Below are 26734 nucleotides of genomic sequence, written 5' to 3' on the forward strand. Positions count from 1 at the left end.
AATGAATTTAAAAACACCTAATTGACATTTTATGGCTGAAATGTAAAAACATGAACTGAATAGAATGGATAAATAATCTTAAAAACAAGAAATAATGTTAGCAAACAATATAAATTTTGCCATTTATCCGTAGACCCAATATTTAATTAATTACTGAAAAGTGTAAATAAGTAAAAGCAGGAAAGTGTGTATATATCGAACAATATCGATTATAGAGTTATCATCTTCGTAATACATTAACCAATAATTATTAACCGATAGCTTACACGGGTTGGTGAAAAGCTACATTTATTTAAAAGTAAAAGTAAAACTTTAAAATAAAAATGGTAACACTTTAGTTTGGGGACCAATTTTCACTATTAACTAGTTGCTTATTGGCAATGCATATTACTAGGATATCGCACTTTATTTATTAGGACTTATAAAGCACATAATAATGCCTTATTCTGCATGATCATATTGAACATAATCCTAACTTAACAACTACCGTAGTACTAACTATTAATAAGCAGTAAATTAGGAGTTTATTGAGGGAAAATTCATAGTTAATAGTGAATGTGTTCCCGAACTAAAGTGTGTCCACAAAAATAATTAAAATGAAACTTACTGAAAAAAAAATATATATATATTTTATTTATTTCCCTGCATAATAATGCAACCATTAACTGACATCAGAGAACCAAGAATAAAGACACATCGACACATTAAATATTAGATTAAAAATGCAGAGGGTACTTCAAGTAAATATTTTAGGTCAAAGGTGTTCAGCTGACTAAAAAGTTTGTGAGTCCCTGATCTTTGTTGTTTGTTGAAAAGCAAGTCATTTTAATATAATATGCATGCACTAATGATTTTAAGGTATTAAGAAAGTAAAAAGGGCTCTCAATTAATTTATGCATGAATACATAAAGATAAAAAATGTCCATTTCACATCTTCCAAGAATTCTGTTGTTCCACTCCAACATTTTTTATAGAAATATGAGAATGTGCCTGACTGATTATTAAAATGAACAATAATAAAACATTAAAAGTGCGGCTCCATGAAAAGATGTTGACTGACTGTATCAAGTCAACTACGCACAGGGAGTTCATGTCTTTACATGAACAAAAGTGACAATGACAGGTATTTATGAACACTTGTGAAACAATCCTCAAGTGACCAAAACGACCTGTAACCATGGCAACGGGGTAAATGAATACCAGAGAAGGCCTGAGTCAGGCTGCACGAATCAAAAGAAGCTTTCGAGTTTCACGTTACAGTGCACAAAAGAACGGTGCAAAACACAGTAACAGATGTAGAGCAAGAGACCTCAGGTAAATATGAAGTATACTGAGGCCAAACATTTTCATTTCACTTCTCTGGAAACAAATTCCCGCCAACATTACAGTCCAGAAATGTCATATGATACAAAGAACGAGGTGCAATGAATATAGAGCTATGCAAACAACACTGAGTCAGATACTTTGTCATTTAAAATGATGCTTTCATCCAAAGCAACAGGCAGTGCAGTCATTACACAGACAGAAACCTGAGGTTGAGATCGTTCAAACTTCCAGCTTTCAGTTTCCCAGCCTGGACCTCGAACCACTACGCCTCACCACCACCACCACCATGTAAATCATTCCTGTTTACCCAGAATGCTCTCTGTTTCCATTCAATGCCTGTAGATGTCAACACACCTGAGCCAGTTATATGAGGGTTTATGGACATACACTGATCTCACAGATTTCAAATGGTCTGAGGCTGAGCAAAATACTCAACAATCAATATATGAACATGGCTATATGGATATGACATCAAAATAGGAACATATATCAAATAATGTAGTACAACAATTTGCACTTTAAAAAATATATATATTAATGCTTTTATTCAGCAAGGGCACATTCATTTGATAAAACGTGACAAGACATTTGTCCTCTTACAAAGATTTCCTTGTCAAAACAAATCAAAGAATTCTGAAAAAAATCATAATGGTTTCTATACATTTAGCAGCACAGCTGTTTTCAATATTGATAAGAAGAAATGTTTCTTGAGCAGCAAATCCGCATATTAAAATGATTTCTGAAGGATCATGTGACACTGAAGACTGGAGTAATGATGCTGAAAATTCAGCTTTGAATAAATTACACTTTAAAACATTCAAATATAATATAGAATATTGTAACAATATTTTACAATATTACTGTTTTACTGTATTTTATCAAATAAATGCAGCCTTGGTGAGCATTAGAGACTTCTATCAGAAATATAAAAATGGAACCAGTCCCAAACCTTCGAATGATATAGTATAATGTTATACAGTTCATACACAATATAGACCGACATTATGAAAAGCTTATATACGTTAGGGCTGCACGATATTGGAAACAACAGACATTGCAATATCTTGTTTTCCTGCAATATGAAAACAATTTCACCAGATGACTTGAACAGCTTTATATGAAAATAATTAATCATTATAAAATACAGTACCAGTCAAAAGTTTGGAAACATTACTATTTTTAATGTTTTTGAAAGAAGTCTCTTATGCTCATCAAGCCTGCAGTTAAAAAACACAAAAAAAAACACAGTAATATTATGAAATATTATTACAATTTAAAATAATGGTTCTCTTTTTTAATATATTTTAAAATGTAATTTATTTTTGTGATGCAAAGCTGAATTTTCATCAGCAAGTACTCCAGTCTTTGGTGTATTATGATCCTTCAGAAATCATTCTAATATGATGATTTGATACTCAGTTATTATCAATGATGGAATAACATTAAAAATAGTAATGTTTCCAAACTTTTGACTGGTACTGTAATTGGGGTGATTTTGTAGGGGAGTGCATCTGCAGAGCAAGTAATACATAAATTACAAGCATAGATAAATGCAAATAGATTTATACAATACAACAGAACAAATTAAATAAACAGTGCTTTATGTTTTGCAGGTAACCCTTATAGTATTCAGGTACAGAAATTGTACAATCAAATGTAAACTGTATAAATTCACTGTATAAATTAAATATAATGAATATTTGTTAAAGCTACAAAAGTGATTTTCTCTTTGTATTTTGTTGTTTGATTGTTAAGATGATTAACATTAATAGAATAGCAGCAGGAATATTGAGCAGCTGTCACTTTAAGACCAAATATAATGATAGGCATCCATTTTTTTTCTCAATTGTTCAATTTCACGCAAGCCATAAGTGACTGCAAGCGTGTTTGTAAAATCATAAACACAGAGACTTGCATTTTGACATCATTTTGCATGTATGTGTCTTTCAAGCACAAGAGAACAGAACTCTTATAAAATGTGTCATCTGACACACATGAGACTTTATTGGAAAACATAGTACTTTGAATATGATGTAAATTTGTGAAATTCAGTACCATTGTAAATTTCAATGCGCCACAGCACTAAATAGTGATACCATGGTACTATCATAGTACTTCTTTTTTTAAAGGGAAGAGAGACCACTAACAAAACATACCATGGTCAGGTCATGTTATTATGAACATATATCAAAGTACTCTTTGAATCACCACAGAGTAACGTTACCATGTAAATACCATTGTGCAGTCTGCACACACATATGTGTATGTATAAGAGCAATTACAATAGACAGATCAGATCAACATATATAACATAAATATGATCTATTGTTGGCGTGGCAATTTATATAGATGTGCTATTGAATGACTATGCATATGTCTGAATGCCTCAAGAACATACAGCCTAGCATATGAAATATATGGGTTCATGTCAGGTGTATCACAGCCAAGTGACTTGCTAACAACTTAGCCAGCGAGTTTTAGTCAATTGTCATTACGCTAAATTCCAAAATAAACACATATACACTAAAGTCAATGTTTATATGTGTGAATAATAATATATTATGGACATAATACAGTCAAATTCACAGCTGTTTTAAATAAAATACATGTTAGTAACATAAACCCAGGTTAGCATGACTAGCCTGATGCTATTTTGAATGATTCTTTTACCTTCCGCGATGACTCGTTTGATCCGGAGCTTCAGCTCTCCGAGCTCCACCACCTGCCCGACGAAGTCGTTCTGATCCCGGCTTGCGGCGCCGACGGATCCGCCGGGCCCGGCCAGGAAATCGAGCGCTGACTGGAACAGGGACATTTTGTCCCTCTTTTTCCCGTTGCGCCTGTTAACCGGAACCGGCACCGGATGGGAAAACAAGTGCACAAACTCAACTAGTGGCGTGACTGGATAATGATGCGTTAATTTAGATCTGAAACTCTCTATTGGAGTGTGAAAACATCTCGAGTGCTGGTTCCGATCGACCCGTTCTCTCGCAGCGGTATGTATTTCCGCAAGGTGCTGACGTGGGGCGGTGACGTCACGCACACGGGACGCGTTCAGACTCTGCTCTGGTTTGGCAGGTCTGTCTGTCATTCACTTCTGAAATGTGCGTGACTGAGATGGTTGGAAGTCAGTGAATTGTAGGTTTTGAAGTGGAATGTATTCCATTCATCCATCAAAGTTGATTGACGTGCAAACCTAAGATGTTTAGAATAAGTCTACAATACTGTGGCAATACAATGGCACAGTCAGTGATGCATGGGAATGGTACTGAAATTCATGTACCATGGTAACTATTTATGGTATGCCTACTGCAAGGTACATCCCAGAATACCATGGAACTCCCATAGTACATGTAGAATACCATACCCTAAAACATACTTTTTGGTAGTAAACCCTCACCAAAAAAAAAAGTATTGTGGTGGTAGCATGGTAGTTGTGGAATCAGATGGTAATATTATGATATACTTTAAAATATACCTTAGTATTATGGCAGAGTAGGCCTACCATGGTACTTTTGTGGCACTTTTGAAGTGTTGTTTGTCAAACTTACCATATACATTTAAATATATTCAGTTAGCAGAAGGTTTTATCCATTGACTTATTAATATAGTGCAAGCATATTAATTGATTGAAAACAATAGGCTATAATAAGTTGGGGCGATAAATGCAAGTACTATATACTGTATCAAACAATATTGATACCATATATCCTAATTTTACCATCACTTAAAGTGTTTAATATTTGCATTATAATTCATTATAATTACCATACTGCAAAACATTATATAATATTAAAAAATTCTTAATGACATATTTATGTTTTAAATATAAGGTTATTGTTTTACAGTCATTTTATAATATCTCATTTTTAATATTGTATATAATTACTGTATTACAGAAATTGTAAAAAGTGAAAATCATGACTCATGAATTATCATCGTTTAAGGGATATATATATATACACACACACTGTATAACTTCTTAAAAATAATCATTTAATTAGTCAAATAATACTTTTTCTAAGATGCCTTTTAAGTGTTGTTAATCAAACAGAACCATAGTACTTTTACATGTATTCATTTAGCAGAAGGTTTTGGTGTAACATATGAATGCTTTCCAAAATGAAATGAACTTATTTAAGTGTTAAATCACTATGATATTAATATTGTGTGTGCCTAAAACAATTTTTCTTATATTCTGTTTAATATACCCATCACAAAGAACCAAAAAATACTTAGTGGACTGAAAAATGTACTTTATTTTTCCCCCTAAAAATATCAAAAATACAGTTGATATAATTTAATATGCATATTGCTACATGGAAAGTAACAGGAAAGTTTGATCAGAAAGCCGTGGTGGAGTGGTTAAACTAGCTGAGGGTAAAGCCCAGGGGTTTACAGTGCACTTATACGTCTCAGAGTAACAACAGTATAGAGAGAGAGGACATACATTCATCAGCTGAACTTTGAGGGTGTGGTGCAGTTCAGGGCCTGTATGTACAAAGCATCTCAAAGTGCACAGCTTCAGGATCAGGGGCCGGTTGCATCAACATAGCCCTTATGTTCAGACTGTCTTAAGTACTAGTATGTCCAACTATAGAGAGTCAAAGGGGCAGCCTTACTTACTATCAAATCTACGTTTTTATATAACTGACTTGAAACAGTTATGAACAGTCTTAAAGAAACAAAATGTGACTAGTCTGAACGGTTTATGCGACCGCCCCCAGATCTTCCCATTTCCATCACATTATATAACAGTGCAATTGACTCTGAGATGTACTTTGTCAATATGGCCTGTTGAGCACTACGTTTGGAGTAAGCAAATCATCACCGGACAATGCAGCTGTTGTTTTCTGATAAAGTCAGCAATACGAAATTGAATCTGTACATGTTAAAAATTGTGTTAGAAACGGATTTGCATAAAAAACAAGTGTTTTCTAATTACAAAAGGACATTCTGGGTCATTTGCAAAGCAGCATAGTCATTTAAATACTCTGATGATTGAATTGAGCACATCACTTATTAGTGGACATGCATGTCAATGACACAATCAACTGAATAGTCTGACTCCATCTGCACAATGCTGCTCTGACACCGTCCAATCATAAAAGAACAGTCCACCTGGAACACACAGTCCACAATGCAATGCGAGGTAGTGATACACAGGTATGCTGGTATTCATATCATGTTAAACGATATAATTATAGAGTGTAGAATGTGGTTGCCAATTCTTTGAATGTGAAACGGTTCTTTGTGGTATCGAGACGTGTTACGAAAACGAAGAAACAACGGCCGATGAAGAGTAGCAGGAGCGGGAAGTACTGTAGCAGAGACCGAATTCTGCAGCAAAGCAGAAGAGGAGGAGAGATATAGAAAAGTTTCTTGCTTTGCATCAATCATTGACAACTGTATGAATGCACAAAACCTGTCTGTAATATGTCAGTCATATTTCACCCCACAACCAGAAGAAAAGTCTTAATTGTACATTGAATTTAAATTTTTATATATATATATATATATATATATATTGTATAAAAGTACTGTAATACAGTAATTGTAAAACACGCAAATAATCATTAAGTATTATGAGAATTATTTATGGTCCTAAAAATGAAGGCCTAATTTTCTTCATTTTATGAAAAATATAATTATTTTCAATAAATATAGTAAAAATATTATATATTAGTAAATATATGATTATGCACACGCACACACATACACACGCACCTATCTTTATATGAGGACATTCCATAGGCATAATGGTTTTTATACTGTAAAAACTGTATATTCAATCTCCTAATCCTAAACAATCACAGAAAACTGCATTTTTACATTTTTAATAAAACATTGTATGTTTTTTTAAGCCATTTTAATTGCGAGGACTCAGGAAATGTCCTCATAAACCACATTTATGTTGTAATACCAGTGTAATGTCGTTATACAAAATGTTGTCCTCATAAATCATATAAACAAGCACGCGTATACACACACGCACACACACACACTTCTATCATTACTTTCCATTGACATAATAATTTTATACTGTACAAATTGCATACTTTATCCCGTACCCCTAAACACCAAAAAAAAAAAAAAAAAATCTGCATCTTTACATTTAAAAAAAACATGTAGTACAATTTTTCTCATGGGGACCAAAAAAATGATAAATTACTGGTAGCAATATCCTTGTGGGGTCATTTGGTCCTCACAACGTAGGATTAATCAGGTACACACACATGCACACACACACATATACATACGTGCATACATACATACATACATACATAAATCTATATATACATCCTTTTCTTTTGACTTAGGGGTGAAATGTGAGATTTTCCAAATTATCTGTGAATGAGATATAAAGTGATTTGGGTATCTGCACTTGATACAGATTTGGCTATCATGGTAGTGTTAAGCACAAAGGACGACATTCACAACGATTCAAAGAGACACAAAGGAGACACAGCTCCGAAAACGTTGAGCAATGTTTTTTTTTTTTTTTTTTTTTTTGGGTAATGCATTTACTAAAAAACGACAGACAAATAGCTTAATATCAACTATTTATGGTGTCAGATTTGTTTAGCTGTTAGTTTAAAAGTAGTATTTCCACAGCTTACGAAGCCATGAAACACATGAGGGTTAAAATGTGTTAAAACAGATAGAAAGAATGAATTCACAAGTTTAAACAAATTTATAACAATTTAGGTGTAACAAAACTTATTGGCTATAATGCTGGATTGGTTTTGGTTCATTTTATTCTTTGGTCAGTTAAAATGTAAAGCTCTAGAATCCAAGATGACATGACTCACTGTGTTGAGGGACGTCCTACATCAAGGCCTCGGCTATGCGACCAAAATGTGCTCTATATAATTTGGTCTTCTAATACACGAAACATATAGAAACCTGTGTATTACTACAACTGAATTAAACAATCTGAAAGTGTGTGTGTGTGTGTGTGTGCAGCCAGACTAAACTATTAGGATCTTTAAGAAGTTTAACACAGTATCTACATCGGACATGTTTGGCATGTGGCAACACGACACAACTAAGTTGCTCCGGTTATAAATATCAGAGCTGTCTACACTGTAAGCACTTAAAGCGGATGCCCCGTTTCTCCATTTCTATTTCCGACAACTCCAGCCACGTCCAAAATGACGTGATTTTATTTCAAATCTATAAATTGTATTCTTTACATGTTTAAATAACTTCTGACCGTTATATATCAAAGCCAGCTCGAGGTCTAGTGTACTAATTTTAATCATTTTTTATTTAGTTAACCATATGCATCTGCAGTTGTAAGAATACTAACATATGTAAAATTAAGTATAATATTATCACACGCAAAATCAATTTTATAACAGGTCTCTGTTGAAAATAAATTTGATTTTTTAGTAATGATTTTATTGTCATTTTACTAATGGCTCGAGTGTAGTCTCAAGCTTGCAGCGGACTGGTCTGTGAACGCTTCCAGTGTAGACGACCTCAAGTTGTCGCAATGTCGGCCACTTCCAGTGTAGACACAGACGTGTTTGGATTGACCCTGGGTTTGTGTTCAACTTACTGACTAGCCATTGTGAAACTTTCCCATTCCACTATCTTCAGCAAATGCTCTGTATCCCCATGAGCAGCTGCCCGCTTCTCCTTCCTACTTTAGTTATTCTACAATACACACAGATCTGATAGTGAAACATCTGTATAATACATTAACAAGGTAGACAGCTGTCATGGTGAAGTGACAGGGCTCTGGCGGTATCGTTCACACGTGTGCATCGCACGGTTACCCCGAGTCTTGTGCACGACTAGATCTCTGTCGAAGTCTCCATCCGGGCGGGAATCCTGGAGCACTTTTCATCCGCGGCTTCTTCTGTTCGCTTTTTCATCCCGTCTCTGTCAGAAGAACATGTACTGGTTGTCGATGGCTCTCTTGCGCCCCCTGTCTAGCGGCTCCAGTTCATAGTCAGAGTCCCGGTTGGGCAGGAGGGGCGGCAGGGGGTTGGGGTGGCGGAGCAGGTTTCTGCGGCCCACTGACTCGCTCCGGCGCAGGGGAATGGGAACGGGAACGGGCCGATCTGGAAGGGAAGGGGGCGTGCGGTGCGGGAGCTCGACTAACGCCGAGGGGGGCGAGCACGATTGGGCCATGTGAGGGCATGAATCCGGGCTACAGTGAGCCAGACTCGGCTCTGAGCTCCAGCGAGAGAAGGGCACCAGCACCGGAGAGCCCACAGCCGAACTCTGACCTACAGACATGGAACAGACAAAACACTTCATCAGCGCAACAGTTATTACAGTTATCAAAAATTCACTAGTTTAGCATTTTGGTTTTCAGTTTAATTTTAGTTAGTCTTAAAAAGGTAGATGAAGTTTTCATAAAGGTTCGATGAACACATAAATGTAGAACCACAAATTGCTCCATCTGCCTATGATGACGAACACTACACTCAGAAGTTCAACATTTTTACAGGGCTGCCAACTCTCACGCATTGAGCGCGAGACTCACGCAATTGACACTTTTCACACGCTCTCACGCCACACATCCATTTTCTCACGCACAGAAAGATTGCGGAGCAAAGAGGTACTTTTAATATTAAGCTAATTCTCAGCTCTTAGATTCCGTCAATTTTATTACGAAATTCAGACAAAAATACGTTTGGCGCTTGTAAATGTGACGTGACAGATCGCTGAGCACCTCAGTTCAAATGCACGTGAACCGATCATCTGTTACTTTTTTATTTAAAGATGCAGTACAACTTACCGAAAGTATACATAATATCGACCAATTAGTGTTTTTCAACCACGGAAAGAGGTCAATATAACAGCAGGAGAACAATTATGTCACATAACATTACATTTACCTCAGGAAAGCCATTTAACGACCAAAGCATGTTAATTGAATAGAAAAAATAGCTAGAGAGGAGATTTTGCTGAGCACTATATTACATATTATATTTTTACTTATGTCATTAAATAATTGTTATTATAACAAAAACTGCATTATATTTAATTTAATGTTATTTTTAACCTTTAATAATACCAGCAGATTGGGCCCTCTATGTTTACAGCATTAGGTGAGATTATTTTTTTAAATAAAATTTAAAATAATCCAAATTAGTCAATATTGAATCAAAATCGGAATCAAATCACAAGAATGGAATTGAAATCTTAAATTTTTTGTCAAGCAATAATAAAAACTGTATCCTACCAGCCATTGTACAATGTAAACATTGTAACATGTTGCCACTAAACTGCATAAAATTCTATTTAGTTACCAAATGTTTTGACAATCACAATTACACTTATTGTGATGCAATATTTGTTTTTACATAGTTGGCAGCCCTGTTTTTATTTGTAGAATTCAGTTAACACCTTTTGACCAATTACTTTCTATGAATTTTACAAAAAAACAAAATCACAAAAAGCAATTTCTAGAGCTGAAGATCTCTAAATAATTTTTTAAATATTACCTTTGTTAGATATTTATTTTAATATTACTGTTTATTACACTTTTGAACGATAAAGTAATACTTTTATTTAGCAAGGATGCATTAAATTGATCACAAGTGACAGTAAAGACATTTATAATTTTACAAAGTATTTATATTTCAAATAAAATATATACTTTTGAACTTTCTATTCAATTCATCAAAGAATCCTGAACAAATGTATATCAGTTTCCACAAAAATATAAAAGCACAGAACAACTGTTTTGAATATTGTTTTCATCATTTAGCTCAAGCATGAAATCATCATATTAGAATGATTTCTGAAGGATCATGTGACACTGAAGACTGGAGTAATGATGCTGAGAATTCAGCTTTGCATCACAGGAATAAAAAAACACTGTCAATCTATTTGCAGGGTGCAGGTGTTGTAAATGTGAAGACGAAGCCCTCTATGGGATACAGGGAGCATTGTATGGAAATATTTAATGTAAGATGTAAAATACAGTAAGAAAGTAGTCAATATTTTTATCAAACAAATGTAGCCTTAATGAACATAAGAGGCTTCGTTCTAAAATATAAAAAAAATCGTACCTACCTCAAACTTTTGAATGGTAGAGTATATTACACATAAATAGATTGACTAGTTTTGACGACTTCTTTTTCCCCCCCCAGCATTTTATTTCTTGGATTGAATAATATTTCCTCAAGCATACGATGCTCCCTGTATCCCATAGAGGGCAACGTCTTCACATTTACAACATCTGCACCCTCTGCAAGTGTCACAGTAATTGTTGTGTGTGCTTGAAGTGTACTGAAGTATGAGCACAAAATAGAGCATGTTAGTAAATGTGTGTGATAAAACATGGTATTAGGCTTCGTGTATATGTGTGTGTTTGTGCTTGACCACATTATTACAGCTTGTGAGGGTGGGACAGCAGGAAACAGAGACTTGATGGCAGGTTAGTCTGTAATCGTGATGATATGCATAAAAGTGTATGGATGCGTGTGTGTTTGAGAGAGTGCATGTTTCCTTGTGTCAGGTCTCTCAGAACTACTAAAACCCATCTAAACCACAAAGCACAAGAGGGAAACGCTCCTGCCGAGCTCAAAGTGTGTGACAGACTGAGACAAAAAAGAAATTGTATGCATGTTCTCAGCTGCCCGAACATTATATATTGTATTTTAACAGTGCCTTTATTACTTTGTATGATCACATAAACTAGCCAAAGATTATTTAAACATTTTTATTATGCGATTTAATGTGGTTTACACACATTACATTGCAATATATTACATTACACATAAGCCCAAAATTAATTCTTGCCAAGCACCAAATATGTGAAAAAATTGGCTTTGGTGAATAAATCAAACATGTTTACTTATAATAACAATTACGATCAGATGGTTTACATTAAAATATAAAAATGACTCAAATCAATTTGTCTACTAAGAAAACATCTGTTGCACTTTATTGTATGTGCAAAAGGATGCTTAAGTGAGTTTTTCCCCCCTCCAGAACTCCACGTGGCGGCACTTATGTTATATTGCTTGCATTAAGCATTAATGCATTATTAATTGCATTAATCCTGCGCTATCTTCCTCCATGTTTCACAATGCTCATAATTTAACCCGGGGTTAACAATGAATCCTCGGTATTCACATGAACTGACGTTTCACACATACATTCCTAAACCCTGGGTTAATGTCGGATCAGCAAAAAAAAAAAAAAAAGGGGGGGGAGGGGGTGCAATGTAACTTTGCTTTTCATTTATTACTAAAAGACCACTTTAAGTACATCGATACCACAGCAATAAAATTAATAATTAAAAATTAAAGATAAAAGTCAGTAATAAAATAAGAACATATACACCAATTACAAGCATAGATATATACAATATAACAAAGTTACAAATAAAGTTAAAACAGTAGTATTCAGGAACAGAAATGTAATCAGTAAATTGTAAAATAACACTATAGTGTTCACTGTATAAATTAAATATAGATTAATCTTTGTTGAAGATGTGTTTTATTGTTTAATTAACATTAAACAGTCCTTCCAGAAAAATGCAGAGTTTTTTTTGTGATTGTTGCGTGCAAAAATCCGTTTTCTTAAAAAATGCGATGGAATATGCGGGATATTTATGCAATGAAATTGCGGGAACTTGCAAAAATTGCGGTTTGATGAAAAAGAGAAAAAAAAAAGTGATTCCCCAAACACCCTGTTCTCACTAGGCTACTACCTTAATGTAAAGAGTCGTTTCTTATTACTTCCTATGATAAGCAAGCATACTACATCACAGAAAGTGCTGGGAATATTTAAGCCTTAATAAACACATGGCTCAAACTTACAAAACATTCATGAGTCAAACAAGTTCTGTAGCTTTACAAAAGGAATATGCTACAACTTCTGTAAAAATGAATAAATAAAATATAAAAAAATAAAATGTGTGCTTCCTGTTTTACAGAGGTAGCTATACAAAACAGACATCTTCTGTTGAAATAAGTGCTTCCAATGCACAAAGTGCAATCTCTTACTGTAACGTAAATTTACATACTACCAATATACATGCAAAATCACTTCATAACGTTCCTATGGCAACAAGGGGAAATGGCTGCTCTTGTGTGAAGTAAACGCAACATTTTTCAACTTTCTGCTAAGATACATGCGACTTTTTTGCAACGAAAATGCGGGGATTATGAAATCATGCAAGCCCCGCATATTTTGCGCGTGGAAATCGGCAATTTATGCAGCAAAAGTGTGGCGTATTTGAAAAAATGACTTTGGCTGATTATGCATTGAATTATGCAATCGCATAATCGCGTTTTTCTGGAGGGACTGATTAAATGACAGACAGCAGCAGATTTGTATAGGCTGCTGTCACTTTAAGACAATATACCTTAAATCATCATGAGGATCAATATACTCATACACATCTGATTTCACTTAAGACATAACCGACTGAGTAAACAAAAATACTTGCTGAGACGGGTATTTTAACAATTTGATGTGTATGTGTCCGTTCAAGTGCAAGGAGACGCGAAAGAGGAATCAATTCGGTGTTCTTTGTCACCTCTTCTTGCGCTTGAATGGTTTAAAATCTCTTGAATGTGCAAATTGTCAAGAAAAAAAAAAAACGTGCACGTGATAAACTTTTACTCTATGATGGTTAAACTTGACAGTTAATCCGCAATTCACATGCGTGCCGAACCGGGCCTCATCCGTACGGATCACGGATCAACTGCGATCTGTTGCCCTCTAGCAGACTGTACTAATGGACTATAAAGATGAGAATGAAACAGTCTCTTCTTCACACCAGTTGACGCGTTTTACGCCGCCATTTAACAGTTTCTGTGTGTTTCTGTGATGGTGCAAAGCACGTGAATTCATGCATGCGATTGGTTGTTAGTTAAGCATCTAGTAATAACATTCTAACACTGCATCGTTTCACACTGCACATCTTAGGAGCAGGGTTTCATAACACCGGCTAAAAAGCTGTGCTATATTGTATATATTTACATGTGCAAATATCTCTAGTCTCACCTGTGTGAGTGGGGTTAACCCGCACATAACTGGCCAACGTAACGTCACGTGCGGCGCCACATTCCAGAGGGATCGGACAGTTGCGGAAGTGATTCAGCATGTCCATGACTGATGGGAAACGCAGGTGCTGCACACGGCACTGACCCCATTCGGTTAAAGATAGACGTAAATGCTGCAAAGGAAGAAAAACAGTGGAAAATGCATTATAAATACTGACAATAAACAGAGAAAATAATTTGCAACAGTACTATTGATGTGAATAGTGATCAAACAGAAAATGTTATGTTAATAATTTTAAATGTAATGCTTACATTATAATGATGTATTTATATTTAAGTAAATATAGTTGTTTTAATTAATAAAATATTACATTATTTTAATGCATTTAGATTTAAGTAAATATAATGATTTTTAATGAATAAAATATTAAATGCACTTAAATAGAAAGAAAATTATTTGGCATTTTTATTTAAAATTTGTGTAAAATGTCTAATAATAATAAATACAGAGATATAAAAAATGGAAATGGAAGATTAGGTTGAGCACTGCATTGTGGGATACAGTTTCATAAATTAAATTGAAAATATAATATTCTGGCTTTTTTGAGTGTGTGTGTTTCACAAAACGGTATAATGTACAGTAAAAAAACAAAAACAAAAAATAATAATAATTGTTTAATGCTTTTGAAACACTCAGAAATACATTATACTGACTCAATATGAAAAAATAAGCACTGATATTATTTGCTTCCAGTAGTAGCCTAAACATGATGCCTTTAAAATAAAAACAAAAAATTCTAAAATACAATATATAAAATAATAATAATAATACATTTAAACACAAAACTGAGCAATAACCATTTGGTGACTGATATACTGAACATCCCTAATGAAAATAATATTCATGATAATGATGATGTTGAGTTATTATTACCTTTGCTCTGCCCTGGTAGTTAAACGTGAGGACATAGTCTCCTCTCCGTGTCTCGCTCTGTCTCACCAGGAAGTTCCCATGACCGCTGACCCCGGCATGCTGTACAAGGTAGGCAGCCCGCACACGTGATATGGGCCCGTGGAACCATGGGTAAGAGGACAGGAAGTGATCCGTTTTATTGTAGGCGTGCTCTGTGAGTCCAAATCCCAGAGAGGCTGTGGAGGCACACGAGACAGTGTGTTTACAGACATCTGAATATGACTCTCATCTGATTTTCTACCTAAAGCAAGCGGTCGATTATCATGCAAAATAGTTTCATCTCAAATGCTAGTTTATAAAAATGAATGGAAAATGTGTTGCAGTGGAAATCTATGCAGCGAATGTAACTGTGACACTGTTTCAACTGTATAACTAAAACACATGAACAATAAAGAATCAGAGTTTTGGTCCCGTTCACACCAGTTATTAAGATCTGTTTTGATCGAGTTGACAACAAATGCTTTTGAAGCTGTTTAGAGTACTTGCATTAATATCAATAAGAGAGAAAAACAGAAGACAGGAAGAGAGAAAGTGTATGTGTGTGTATGTGCGTGACTCACCCTGGCCGCTGGGCTCTGTGCTCCCTCTGCGAACTGCATTCAGTGAGTCACTAACAGGAAACGCTTCTCCATCCACACTATCTGACCTGGAATCACACACACACACTCGCGTAAACATCTATGAACTTCTTTAATTGCATGATGAAGAGGTCCCACAACGTCACACTGTCAATAACATCACATCACGTATGCTAAGGTACGTCCACATTGTTTGATGACTAAAAAAAGCGAAACTTTGTATAACAAACACATGTGGTAACATAAACGTTTTTTTTTTTTATATATATATTTTTGCGATCCATAAGAGGCCCTAAAACTATGCCCTAAAACTACACTTTTGTCGCATATATTATATGTGCTTAAATAGAAAGTTATTTGCATTTTTAATTCAATTTTGTGTAAAATTTCTTCAAATAATCAAAACAGAGATGTTAAAGAATTTAACACGGTTTATATATATATATATAGGGCTTCCTTTTGCGGCCAATACAGCATCGGTTTGTCTTGGGAATGACCGATACAAGTCCTTCACAGTGGCCAGAGGGATTCTGACCCATTCCTCTTCCAGAACACTGGAACTTTCTCCTCCAAAATACCCCAAAGTGGCTCAAAAATCTTTAGATCTGGTGACTGTGCAGGCCTTGGGAGATGTTCAACTTCACTTTGTAATGTTCATCAAACCATTCTGTCACAAGTGTTGCTGTGTGTATTGGTACATTATCATGCTGATACACGGCACCACCTTCAGGGTACAATGTTTTAAACATTAGGTGCACATGGTCCTTCATAACGGTTCGGTAGTCCATCAAGCACAGTTGGGAATGTCATGATATTACAGCTCAAACATCACTGATCCACCGTCGTGTCTCACTCTGGGCATCAACAGTCCGGGTGTTCGGACTCTTTAGGGATTCTCCAGACCGTAACTTCCACAGATGTGGGAAAGAGAGTGAATGTGGATACATCAGAGAACGATACATGTTTGAGCCCAAGATTTGCACTGTTGGCACCAATGAAACTAACATTTGGCATTGGCACGAGTGACCAAAGGTTTGGCTATAGCATCCCAAGTTGGGCAGCTGTGGTTTTTGGATACAATCCGGGTTAGTACCTGGACATCCCTTTCAGATGGGACAGTGTCGACAGTTACCTCCTTCCTCTTCCTCTACTTCTGTCAGCTCTCGATACACCACAAAGACTTGCTATCCTGGTCACAGATGAGCCAGCGAGAAGAGCACCAACACTCTCTTCTGAACTGATATATCTCCCATTATGTTGTGTGAACTGCAATAGTTTATGTCCAGCTGTGCTATTGCTCTGATGTTCACCTTCACACTCTACTCTTACTGATGGAATGTAAAATCAGTGATGACGTGAAACCTTCGCACTACACTGGCCAGTGTTTCAGGTTCATTGTCCAGCTTAAACTAAATAAATAAATATTATTTATACATATGCACACACGCAGGGTGTGTGCATATGTATAAATAATATTTATTTATTTAGTTTAAACTATATAGGATTTATTATATTAATATTATTTTAATTATCTCACTCTCTTTCTATCTATCTATCATGAAAAACTGGGAGAATTTGTGAAAATAAATACATAAATCAAATAATCAAATAAGAATGCATTGAATACAGCGAGAAACTGGGTTGAGAGGAGAACAGACGCTATTAGACAGAAAAACAGACGTCGCTTTGAAACCTACAGGGACGAAATGAAGGAAAGAACAGAGGAAGAGAGCAGAAGCAAGACTCAGGGAGGGGCGTTTGGGGAAGTTGCGGGAGAGAGCAGCACAAAAGCTTTTGGTTCGAGTCAGGAAATGTGTCTTGTAATTCTTGGACAAGCAAAAAAAAAAAAAAAAAAAGGGTAAAGGTAAAAAAAAAAGAAAAAAAAAGAAAGAAACGTAAGAAAAATAAAACAAGGCGAAGAAAACGAGAGAGCAGGGGGCATGGAGAGAAAGGAGGCCATGAGATGTGCTGAGTCGAGTTCTTGAGATTCTTAGTAATCAGAATAACAGGAAGACCTCACTCTCTCTCTCTTCCTAAAACTCACATTGATATATTCACACAGGCTTGAGTTCTCAGTACCCTCACACCAATAAAAGGAAATGAAACATTCGTGTGCACACACACACAAACACACCTTCTATGACAGACATACACACAGATGGTATATACGGACATGTCTGCAAGTAAACAAACAGAGTGATATCTATATTAAGATATTTTTAAACTACTACAATACATGAGAAATCAAACTCTGTGGATTTCTTTGGTACTAAGTTGGGTCTTGTTAAAATAGAGCTGCTTGTAACCCTTTGTGTGTGTGTGTGTGCAGTCCTGGTAAACCTCATGTTATAGAGACACAATGTCCCCATAAAGATGCCAAAACCCTTGACCTTGTGGGGTATTGTATTGGTCCCCATGAGGAAAGCAGCTTATAAATCAGACTAAGTGATTTTTTTTTGAAAATGTAAAAATGCAGAAGGTTTTCTGTTATGGGTAGGTTTAGGGAATAGAATATATAGTTTTTACAGTATTAAAATCATTACACCTATGGAATGTCCCAATAAAACATGAAAACCTAATATGTGTGTGTGTGTGTGTGTGTGTGTTTGGTTTATATTACATTGTGGGAACCAAATGTCCCCACAAGGATAGTAAAACCTGAGATCACCTCCATTGTGGGGACCAGCCAGCGATCCCCATGAGGGAAATGGGTTAATAAACATACTAAATTATATTTTTTTGAAAATGTAAAAATGCAGAAAGTTTTCGGTGATGGGTAGGTTTAGGGGTAGGGTTAGTGTAAGGGGATAGAATATACAGTTTGTACAGTATAAAAACCATTATGTCTATGGAGTCCCCACAAAGATAGTGAACCAGACGTGTGTGTGTGTGTGTGTGTGTGTGTGTGTGTGTGTGTGTGTGTGTGTGTGTGTGAGAGAGAGGAAGTGAGTGGGTTTTCTCAGTAGGGAAATGTCAGGAACTTTTACAGATGTCTGGAATCTTCAGAAGTAAGTTTAGCTCAAATGCAGAAAGCGCTGCTCTCACCTGCTGGTGATGCATTCCCGGAGCTCTGTGGTCCAGGAGCTCACCTGCTGCTCATTATCCGCCTCAAATATAAAACTACGAGGATGGCCAGTAACCTGAGCAGAGACAGAGAGAGAATGGAGAGAACACAAGAAGATAAAAGATTTAGAAACGAACTTGGCTGATCATTTTGTGTTTGTCAGCATCAGTTAATGAACCGTAGTTGAGTTGTTGTGTCAGTTTAAAGACAGCTTTGCCAAAGAATAATGGCATGTCCTGTTTTACGATATATTTTAATTGAATTTGAAGTGAGATTTGAAAAAATAACTCATTTGCTACAATAAAAATAAAAATAATATGTAATAAATTGTAATACATATATATATGTGACTAGCTTGACACCATGTTCTACTTTACATTTTCTAAATTACTATTTATTTATTTAGATTTAGATTTACTTTAATATGTATAAGACAGCTTTATATATATATATATATATATATATATATATATATATATATATATATATATATATATATATATATATATATATATATATATATATATATCGTGCATCCCTAATATATATATATATATATATAAATATAAATAAATATAATTTAATAACTGGTAGAAAAGTGGTAGAAACTGGTAGACAAGCTAGTCACATATATAAATAAATAAATATAAATTCACAATTTTCACCATTTTAATTACTTTTATTTAAATATATAACAACTACTATTCCATGTATCTCTCAATTAACATGAGGCCATAAAAACTGCAATGCATAGTAATTGTAAAGATTGTTTGAATAGTTTTAGATAGATAATAGCATGTCACACCACAGAGCGCTGCCATCGACTACTCATCTGCTTTATATCGGCTGTCAGACACCTTGCTCTCTAGATATCAGCATAGACCAAAGGAAAAAACATTTTGGTCGACCACTAATCATGACGACTTCAGCAAAAAGCAAAAAAGCAAAATCAAAGACTGAGCTCTCCTTTCCAGCTCTGAAACGACGAGACTCCCAAGATTAACCTGAGACAGATTAGAACAGGTGTAAACTTTTATGTGCTAGACTTTTTTTTCTTTTTCATTTGGGACAACAAACAGAACTTGGATTCACAAACAGACATTTTGGTTTGTGAAAATAATGTAATACAGTATATTACTGTGAAATCAGAATCAGATATTCTGTATCTACAAAAAAAAAAAAGAAAAAAAGAAAAAAGACTCACATTTTCAAATATCAAATACAGTGGGCTTTAAAGATCCGAGACCAGAAGTGAAAATGGTTCTGTTTTGCCATTTTCAAATGTTTTTTTTTTTTTTTTTAATTGTAAAACATGATGACCACGTTCTCCATCATGATTTGATTTGTTCAAAGAAGCATCCCGAGCTTCAAAGAAAGATAATCTGGTCTGTACAAAAAGTCACCTGATCAATGACATTTGATTAGTCACCTAGAAATACTGCATAATCTGAAATATTTCATATTCGTTCATAATAAGGTGTTTAAAAAACATGAAAGTCCTATAAACTTGTGGATTTCACCAAATTTCAATGTGGTGTTAAACTTTTGGACCCCACTGTATACATTTCATAATTATATATGAATTGAATCAATTTAAATTAACATTTTTTGCATGCAATATTTACAAAAATTTACTAAAAACAGGACATGCACTATGAAGATCAGGACAAAGTTGATCATCTTAAAATGGCCTAATACCATCCAAATGAATCGGCCTTGTCAGTATATAATAGTTTTTTCAATGAAATGAACCAGTGTGTGTCTTCGTTCACCTTTAAGACAAATGTGTTCATATTGTCTGGCATCTCTAGGCGATTACAGCGTCGAATCTCTTTGATGTCCGAACAGTGTACGGTGAGCTTTGGCGTTTTGTAGTCCTGAAACACACAAAAAAGCAACAAAACCTCTTTATATAATCATATAACAATGTCTTTAGAAACATGTCTTTACAAGTTCCAAAACCTCCTTTACTGTTTATATTGTGTCTGTTTAATGTCTTTATACTTTAAATGCATATTTCAATGTTGTACAGTAGCTTGAATTGATCACTTCTGCTTACATTATTCTCATTTGTGAGTTGCTCATAAAAATGTCTGCTATATGAATACAAGTAAATGTAAGATTTTACACAGAGCAATAAACTGTGATTTGGACTCTCATACTGAAACAAAACCCAACAAGTTTCTTTACAGGACAATAAAACATAATATACCACTCAAATAGTCAGACAAATAATAACTCTGTCATTGATGATAAACACTTCATGAATGTCGTCCAGTGTGGGTTTGAGCAGAGAGAGGGAAACGAGAGGGGGATGATTTTCTTGTTCTACTGGGATTAGCTAAGAATGTTCATCTGGAAATTAAGAGAGAATAGAGCTACGACCCGTGATCTGAAACCTTCGACCTACGCCTACATACACACATATACACACTCACACACACACTAAATCTCCTTGGGAAAAAATGAGAGCGGATTCCGGGAAGTTGTGAGAGCTGCAAATGAATCCGGACGCTCTGAGCTGCAGGAATTTCCAGCATGTATTCAGATTTAGAATTTAGAAATGAAGAAGCTCTTTCTCTCTCAAACTAAATCTGTCATTTTGAGTGAGTCAGGCTAAATCACGGCTTAAAATAGCTTCACACGCTCTGGCTTGTGCCAAAGTAACGGTGCCGTAATACTACAAGCCTTCCTCTTTGAACGGCAGTCAACCCTCACACAGAGAGGAGAGGAGAAAACACCACTGACTCATTCACGTCCACATGCATATGCATGCACATTTGCACACTTCTGCTCTAATTCCAGGAGAACAAGAAGTTATTGAAGTATTAAACACCACACACACACAAACAGTAAAGCAGATGACTTGTTTCTCTTCTCCAATTATGTTCGCCAAGGCAAATGCATGAAGGCTGCTAAACTTACGGAGCGGATTTCCACAAAAGCAATTCTATAATATATTTGAATACTCAAGAAGTCGGTTTCCGAGAATCAGCGTTGAGGTCGTGGAAGTTCACGAACCACAGACCAATCAGCTTCTCTGTCAACTAAGATTTACTACAAATTGCTGGATGTTAGTATGTCTGAAACTGTTAAATGTCAATTTCAGGTTCTCCATCATCACTGAACATTAACACATTGTACACACTGTAAAAAGTGAACAGTTGGATCAACTTAAAAAAATTAGGCTACTTCAATTGGTAACACCTAAAGAAATTAAGTTTTCTCAACTTAAATTATCACATTTTATCGTGAAAAACGTGATCATTTAAGTTGAGAAAACTTAATTTCTTTAGGTGTTACCAATTGAAGTAATTTTTTTAAGTTGATCCAACTGTTCACTTTTTACAGTGCAATAACTTGTTCACAGTTTGAATGTTATGGCTGGTAGTGGGTATACATATGTTTATTAAAACTACACTGTAAAAAAATAAATAAAACACTGGCAGCTGACACTGACAACCACTAAAAACCAGTGGTGATGAGACACACACCGTACTTCACCATACATACTGTAGTAAGGAAACTTACTGTTAAATAATTAACGGTATTTAACCATTAAAGTCACAATCATTTTTTTGTGTACTATACATATGGTTACAAACAAACAATGATTTAAACTAGTAGTATACAGTTGTAAACAATAGGTTAGTGAAATTAATATATAATTTAAACTAGTATACATATGGTTATGAAGTAAACAAAAGATAACTTAAGCTAGTATGCATACTGCTACATACAAAAGATGATTAAAACTAGTATACATGTTTGCAAGGTTTAATAATCAAAAAAAAAAAAAGAAAAAAGATTATTAAACCTAGCAAACATACCTTTTCAAAAAAAGACAATTAAAACTACGGTAATATACACATGATTGCAAAGAAAAGACGAATGAATATCGTTTAAACTAGTATATGCATGTAAAAGATGAAACTAATAAACATACCAACAAAAGATGATTAAAACTAGTATAAGTATACAAACAAAAGATTATTTAAACTAGTATAGGCTACTAGTAGTATACGGTTACAAAAAACTAGTATACATATGATTACAAACAAAAGATGGTTCAAATTAGTATAAATACTGTTATGAACAAAAGATGATTAAAACTAGTACCATACGCTAATGAACAAAAAATGATTTACACTACACACTATGTACACTAGTATACATACCATACAAGCAGAAGATGCAGTAAGTCATAAACCAGAAGCATCATGAGTTAGCTTTAGCGTAAGGATATAAAATATGATTTAAATATGACCAATTAATCATATTTATAGAGAAAATCATTTTAAGCGCACATGGAACATATAGTGGCTGGAGCAAATGTGATGCATATCAAAAACAGTCAAAAGAAGGTTTTAATCTCGTTTTAATCTCACTCATTCAAATACCTTCATTGTTTTTGTGCCAGAAAAATATGCATGGCTATCATTGCAATCATACTTTTCAAAAAGATATTGTCTAGTAGCATCAGGGTGGTTAGATGGTTAGATACTGTTTAGTAGCTTGTGGAGTATATCATTTTTTTTTTTTATATATAGCTTGACTATTTTTAAGCTATGAATAATTTAAGCAAGCTACACTTTCAAACTAGCTTCCTAAACCCTGTTGTGAAATGACTTCAGGAATTAGACTCTAGTCTAAACTAAATACTGCCGAGTGTGACAAATCATGACGGCTCTTAAACCAAAGAGCGAAAAACGAAGAAATTCGCATTAGCTCGATTTCTATGACCATATTTGGCCCCTGTTTCTGCTTGTCAGAGGCTGGATATTCACCCTCGCTCTACACAATACAAACATTTTGCTAGGCTGTGTAGAATGCTGTTTATCTGTTTTTCTGACACAACTCTGTAATGCATTTCCTGCGACTCTGAGTCGAGACAACTTGAGTTTCAATGTTGGCAGTCCATGTGGAGACGCATGAGATGGCCACATCACAGTCGATTTATTATTCACCTGATCCGTTTAAAATCCTGTTTTTGTATATTGTGGAAAGATTTCATGGCTCATCGTCACATTAAAAAGTTTCATTTCAAGTCACAGATGTTCTTTGGTGTTACCGCATTAAACACTGTTTAATTGTGCACGTGTTTGTGTGTGAGAGCAAATTAAAATGCCACAACAAACAGCCATGCCATTCATCTGAATAACTCCACTTCCTAATTGTTACTTTTGCTTTTACTCACATTCTCAGAACAACCTTTCAAAATGAGTCACAAAATGAAATTAGAAATAACAAAACGCAAAAGGAATCCAGAAACAACATGTCGCTGACAACACACAATGACACTAGGAATCAATTAATATTCAACAATGTTATTGATCTGACTGTACTGACGCTGTTGTATGAGAACTGAGCTGGATAATGACTTCATCTTTTGATTTTTTGCAGAACTGCTTTATAGATGAAATTAAGTAATTTAATAATTGATGATCTTTAGAACGGAAGTGAATCAAAACTGAACTAACTTCAGGTGAACAACATCCGACATGCATCATTTTCCTATCACTGTAAAGCTGCTTTGAAACAATCTGTATTGTATAAAGCACTATATAAATAAAGGTGACTTGACATTAGGAAGAGATGTCTCAGAGATGTTCTGCTGTGATCCAGAGATGGCCTTTCAGCAATTCAGAGGCCCTATTCAACGAAACAGTCGGAGACCGCCCACCCAATGAGGAAAAAAGTCAGACAAAAACATTGTATGCAATGCGACTGCAATTAACCTCTGCTATATTTAACAATGTTATACATGTATAATAAAAATTTGCAACAGCTCTGACAAGTTTATCCTTATCCAGCATAGTGTTGTCAAAAGTGCCGACTTTGTTTCCATTTTAAAAATGTGACTATACCAGCATTTCCCCACTATTGAATGGATTCTTAAACACCTCTGATTGACCATTGCGTTCACGAGCTCAACATATATGTCTGTGATTGGCTACAATAAGGGCTTTCGCACCGGATGAACCTCTTCATAGTTCCCAGAACTATTGGCGAAAGTACCCGTTTTTTGTCGTGTTCTCACCGCAGGAACTAGGAACGATTTTAGTTCTAGGAACTCATTTTAGAGGAACTAATTTAGCTCCTACTTCAGAGTAGGGTCTAAACCAGCACTATAGGAACTATCCGTGACATTAGTGTTCACTGATTGGCCGAACGCACGCGAAACACCAGCACCCGCCATTTAAAAAAAAAAGCTGATTACAGCCTATATATTTACTCCACAAACTAACTCTACGAACATGGAAACTAGTGATAGATGGGTCTCTTAACCTTTACGCTGAGGAGAAAATCCAACGCAACTTTAAGTGGACCGAGAGAAACATGATTATGCATTTCTGCTCAGCAACACTGGACATCAACCACACGGCATACGCTTATAACTTTTCATATACTGTCTACTTTCTTTGTGTAACAGTTCTATATAATAACGTATTAGACAGGACTTTAGACAGATCGTAAAATAATGAACATGGAGAATGCGAGCACTGTATGGCTCAGGCTCAGCACCGTCAAAATAAAAGTCACGACAACAAGCGCATCTTACGTCAGTTCAGAGTTCCTACTGGCGGTGCGAATGCAACCTGAAAACGTTCCTAAGGGAACCATTAGTTCTTGGGGGAACCATCCTGGTGGCTAGTTCCTAGAACTATCAGGTGCGAAAGCCCCTAATGATCAACGCTTCAAAAACATGTCTTCACTGAGAGCTTACACAGGTATACAGGAGCGTTCGAAAGCAGGCGTCTATCGGCGGATCCGTCCATCATCTGCTTTTCAACTGCGCTCACAATGCTAGAGGGAAATGCTGGTATCGTCACATTTTTTATATTTCAGTACTGACTTGGTACCGTAGTCACCACTTTTGACAACACTAATCCAGCAATCTCATAACGTTGCGTAATGACAGCAAGTACACGGACAGTCTTTCTTGCAGCATGGTGGAACGCAGGCACGCAATATAAATACAGAAAAATTTAATTATGGTAAAAAATGTAATTATACTTTTGATACTTTTAGATGGCGACAAATCATTCCCCCAACGAGTGAGTCATTGAATCATTCAGTCACACGATTTGTTCAAAACGACTGATTCATTCAGGGACAAAGCAAGAAGTTAGGCGTGTTCGACTTGAAGCGGTGCTGCGCAGATCTGTCGGTGTAGTCCCGCGAGAGCGATTAGAGACAGGTTTCGCTCTACTTTGATGTCACACACCGATCATTTCTGTGCAGCACTGCTTCAAATCGAACACACCTAAGCTGTCATTCACTCTTCCCTACCTTACTCCACTAATATAATCCAGTAGAAGGAGTCATGATGAGACGTTAAACCGAGGTCCTGACTCTCTGTGGTCATTAAAAATTCCTTCAAAAGACTAGGGGTGTAAGCCCGGCATCCTGGCCAAATTTGGACATTGACCTCTGTCCATCATGGCCTCCTAATAATCCCCATAAATACTGATTGGCTCTATCACTCTGTCTCCTCTCCACCAATTAGCCGGTGTGTGGTGGGCGTTCTGGTGCAATATGGCTGCTGTCGCATCATCCAGGTGGATGCTGCACATTGGTGGTGGTTGAGGAGATTTCCCCCCCTTTCTATGTAAAGTGCTTTGAGTGCTAAGAAAAGTGCTATAAAAATGTAACGAATTATTATTATTATTAATTAAACGAATGAGTGAATTCGGACACTGAGTGCGCCGAAAGGGCTGCCACTTTTGCATATTCTGTGCTTGCTGTTTAATAATCATTTGGAACTTAGCAAACTGGCAGGTCCAGTAGTAATGAAAAGATTTACCTT

At 35.6% G+C, this 26734-nt stretch overlaps 3 protein-coding genes across 7 annotated transcripts in view; 1 reads left to right on the forward strand and 2 right to left on the reverse strand.

Annotated features, from left to right (window-relative positions):
* gak (cyclin G associated kinase) overlaps positions 1–4351 on the reverse strand; it is a 48810-nt gene extending 44459 nt beyond the window's left edge. For all 5 annotated transcript variants that reach the window (XM_084113791.1, XM_084113790.1, XM_084113788.1 and 2 more), the window contains exon 1: positions 3997–4351. In XM_084113791.1, coding sequence (XP_083969917.1) covers positions 3997–4141 — 145 coding nt within the window. In that variant the 5' untranslated portion in view covers positions 4142–4351. The remainder of the gene's footprint in view (positions 1–3996) is intronic.
* LOC311082737 (uncharacterized protein) overlaps positions 1–26734 on the forward strand; it is a 212721-nt gene that overhangs the window by 119477 nt on the left and 66510 nt on the right. The gene's annotated exons all lie outside the window — the stretch shown is intronic.
* Positions 7840–26734, reverse strand: part of sh2b3 (SH2B adaptor protein 3) — a 46920-nt gene continuing 28025 nt past the window's right edge. The window contains exons 3-8 of the mRNA XM_084113794.1: positions 20697–20801; positions 18906–19000; positions 15843–15928; positions 15244–15458; positions 14311–14482; positions 7840–9566 (exon numbers count right to left, since the gene is read on the reverse strand). Of these exons, the coding sequence (XP_083969920.1) occupies positions 9220–9566; positions 14311–14482; positions 15244–15458; positions 15843–15928; positions 18906–19000; positions 20697–20801 (1020 nt within the window). The 3' untranslated portion in view covers positions 7840–9219. The remainder of the gene's footprint in view (positions 9567–14310; positions 14483–15243; positions 15459–15842; positions 15929–18905; positions 19001–20696; positions 20802–26734) is intronic.

Source organism: Abramis brama (assembly GCF_963993115.1).
Source record: "Abramis brama genome assembly, chromosome: 5".
Classification (NCBI taxonomy): Eukaryota; Metazoa; Chordata; class Actinopteri; order Cypriniformes; family Leuciscidae; genus Abramis; species Abramis brama.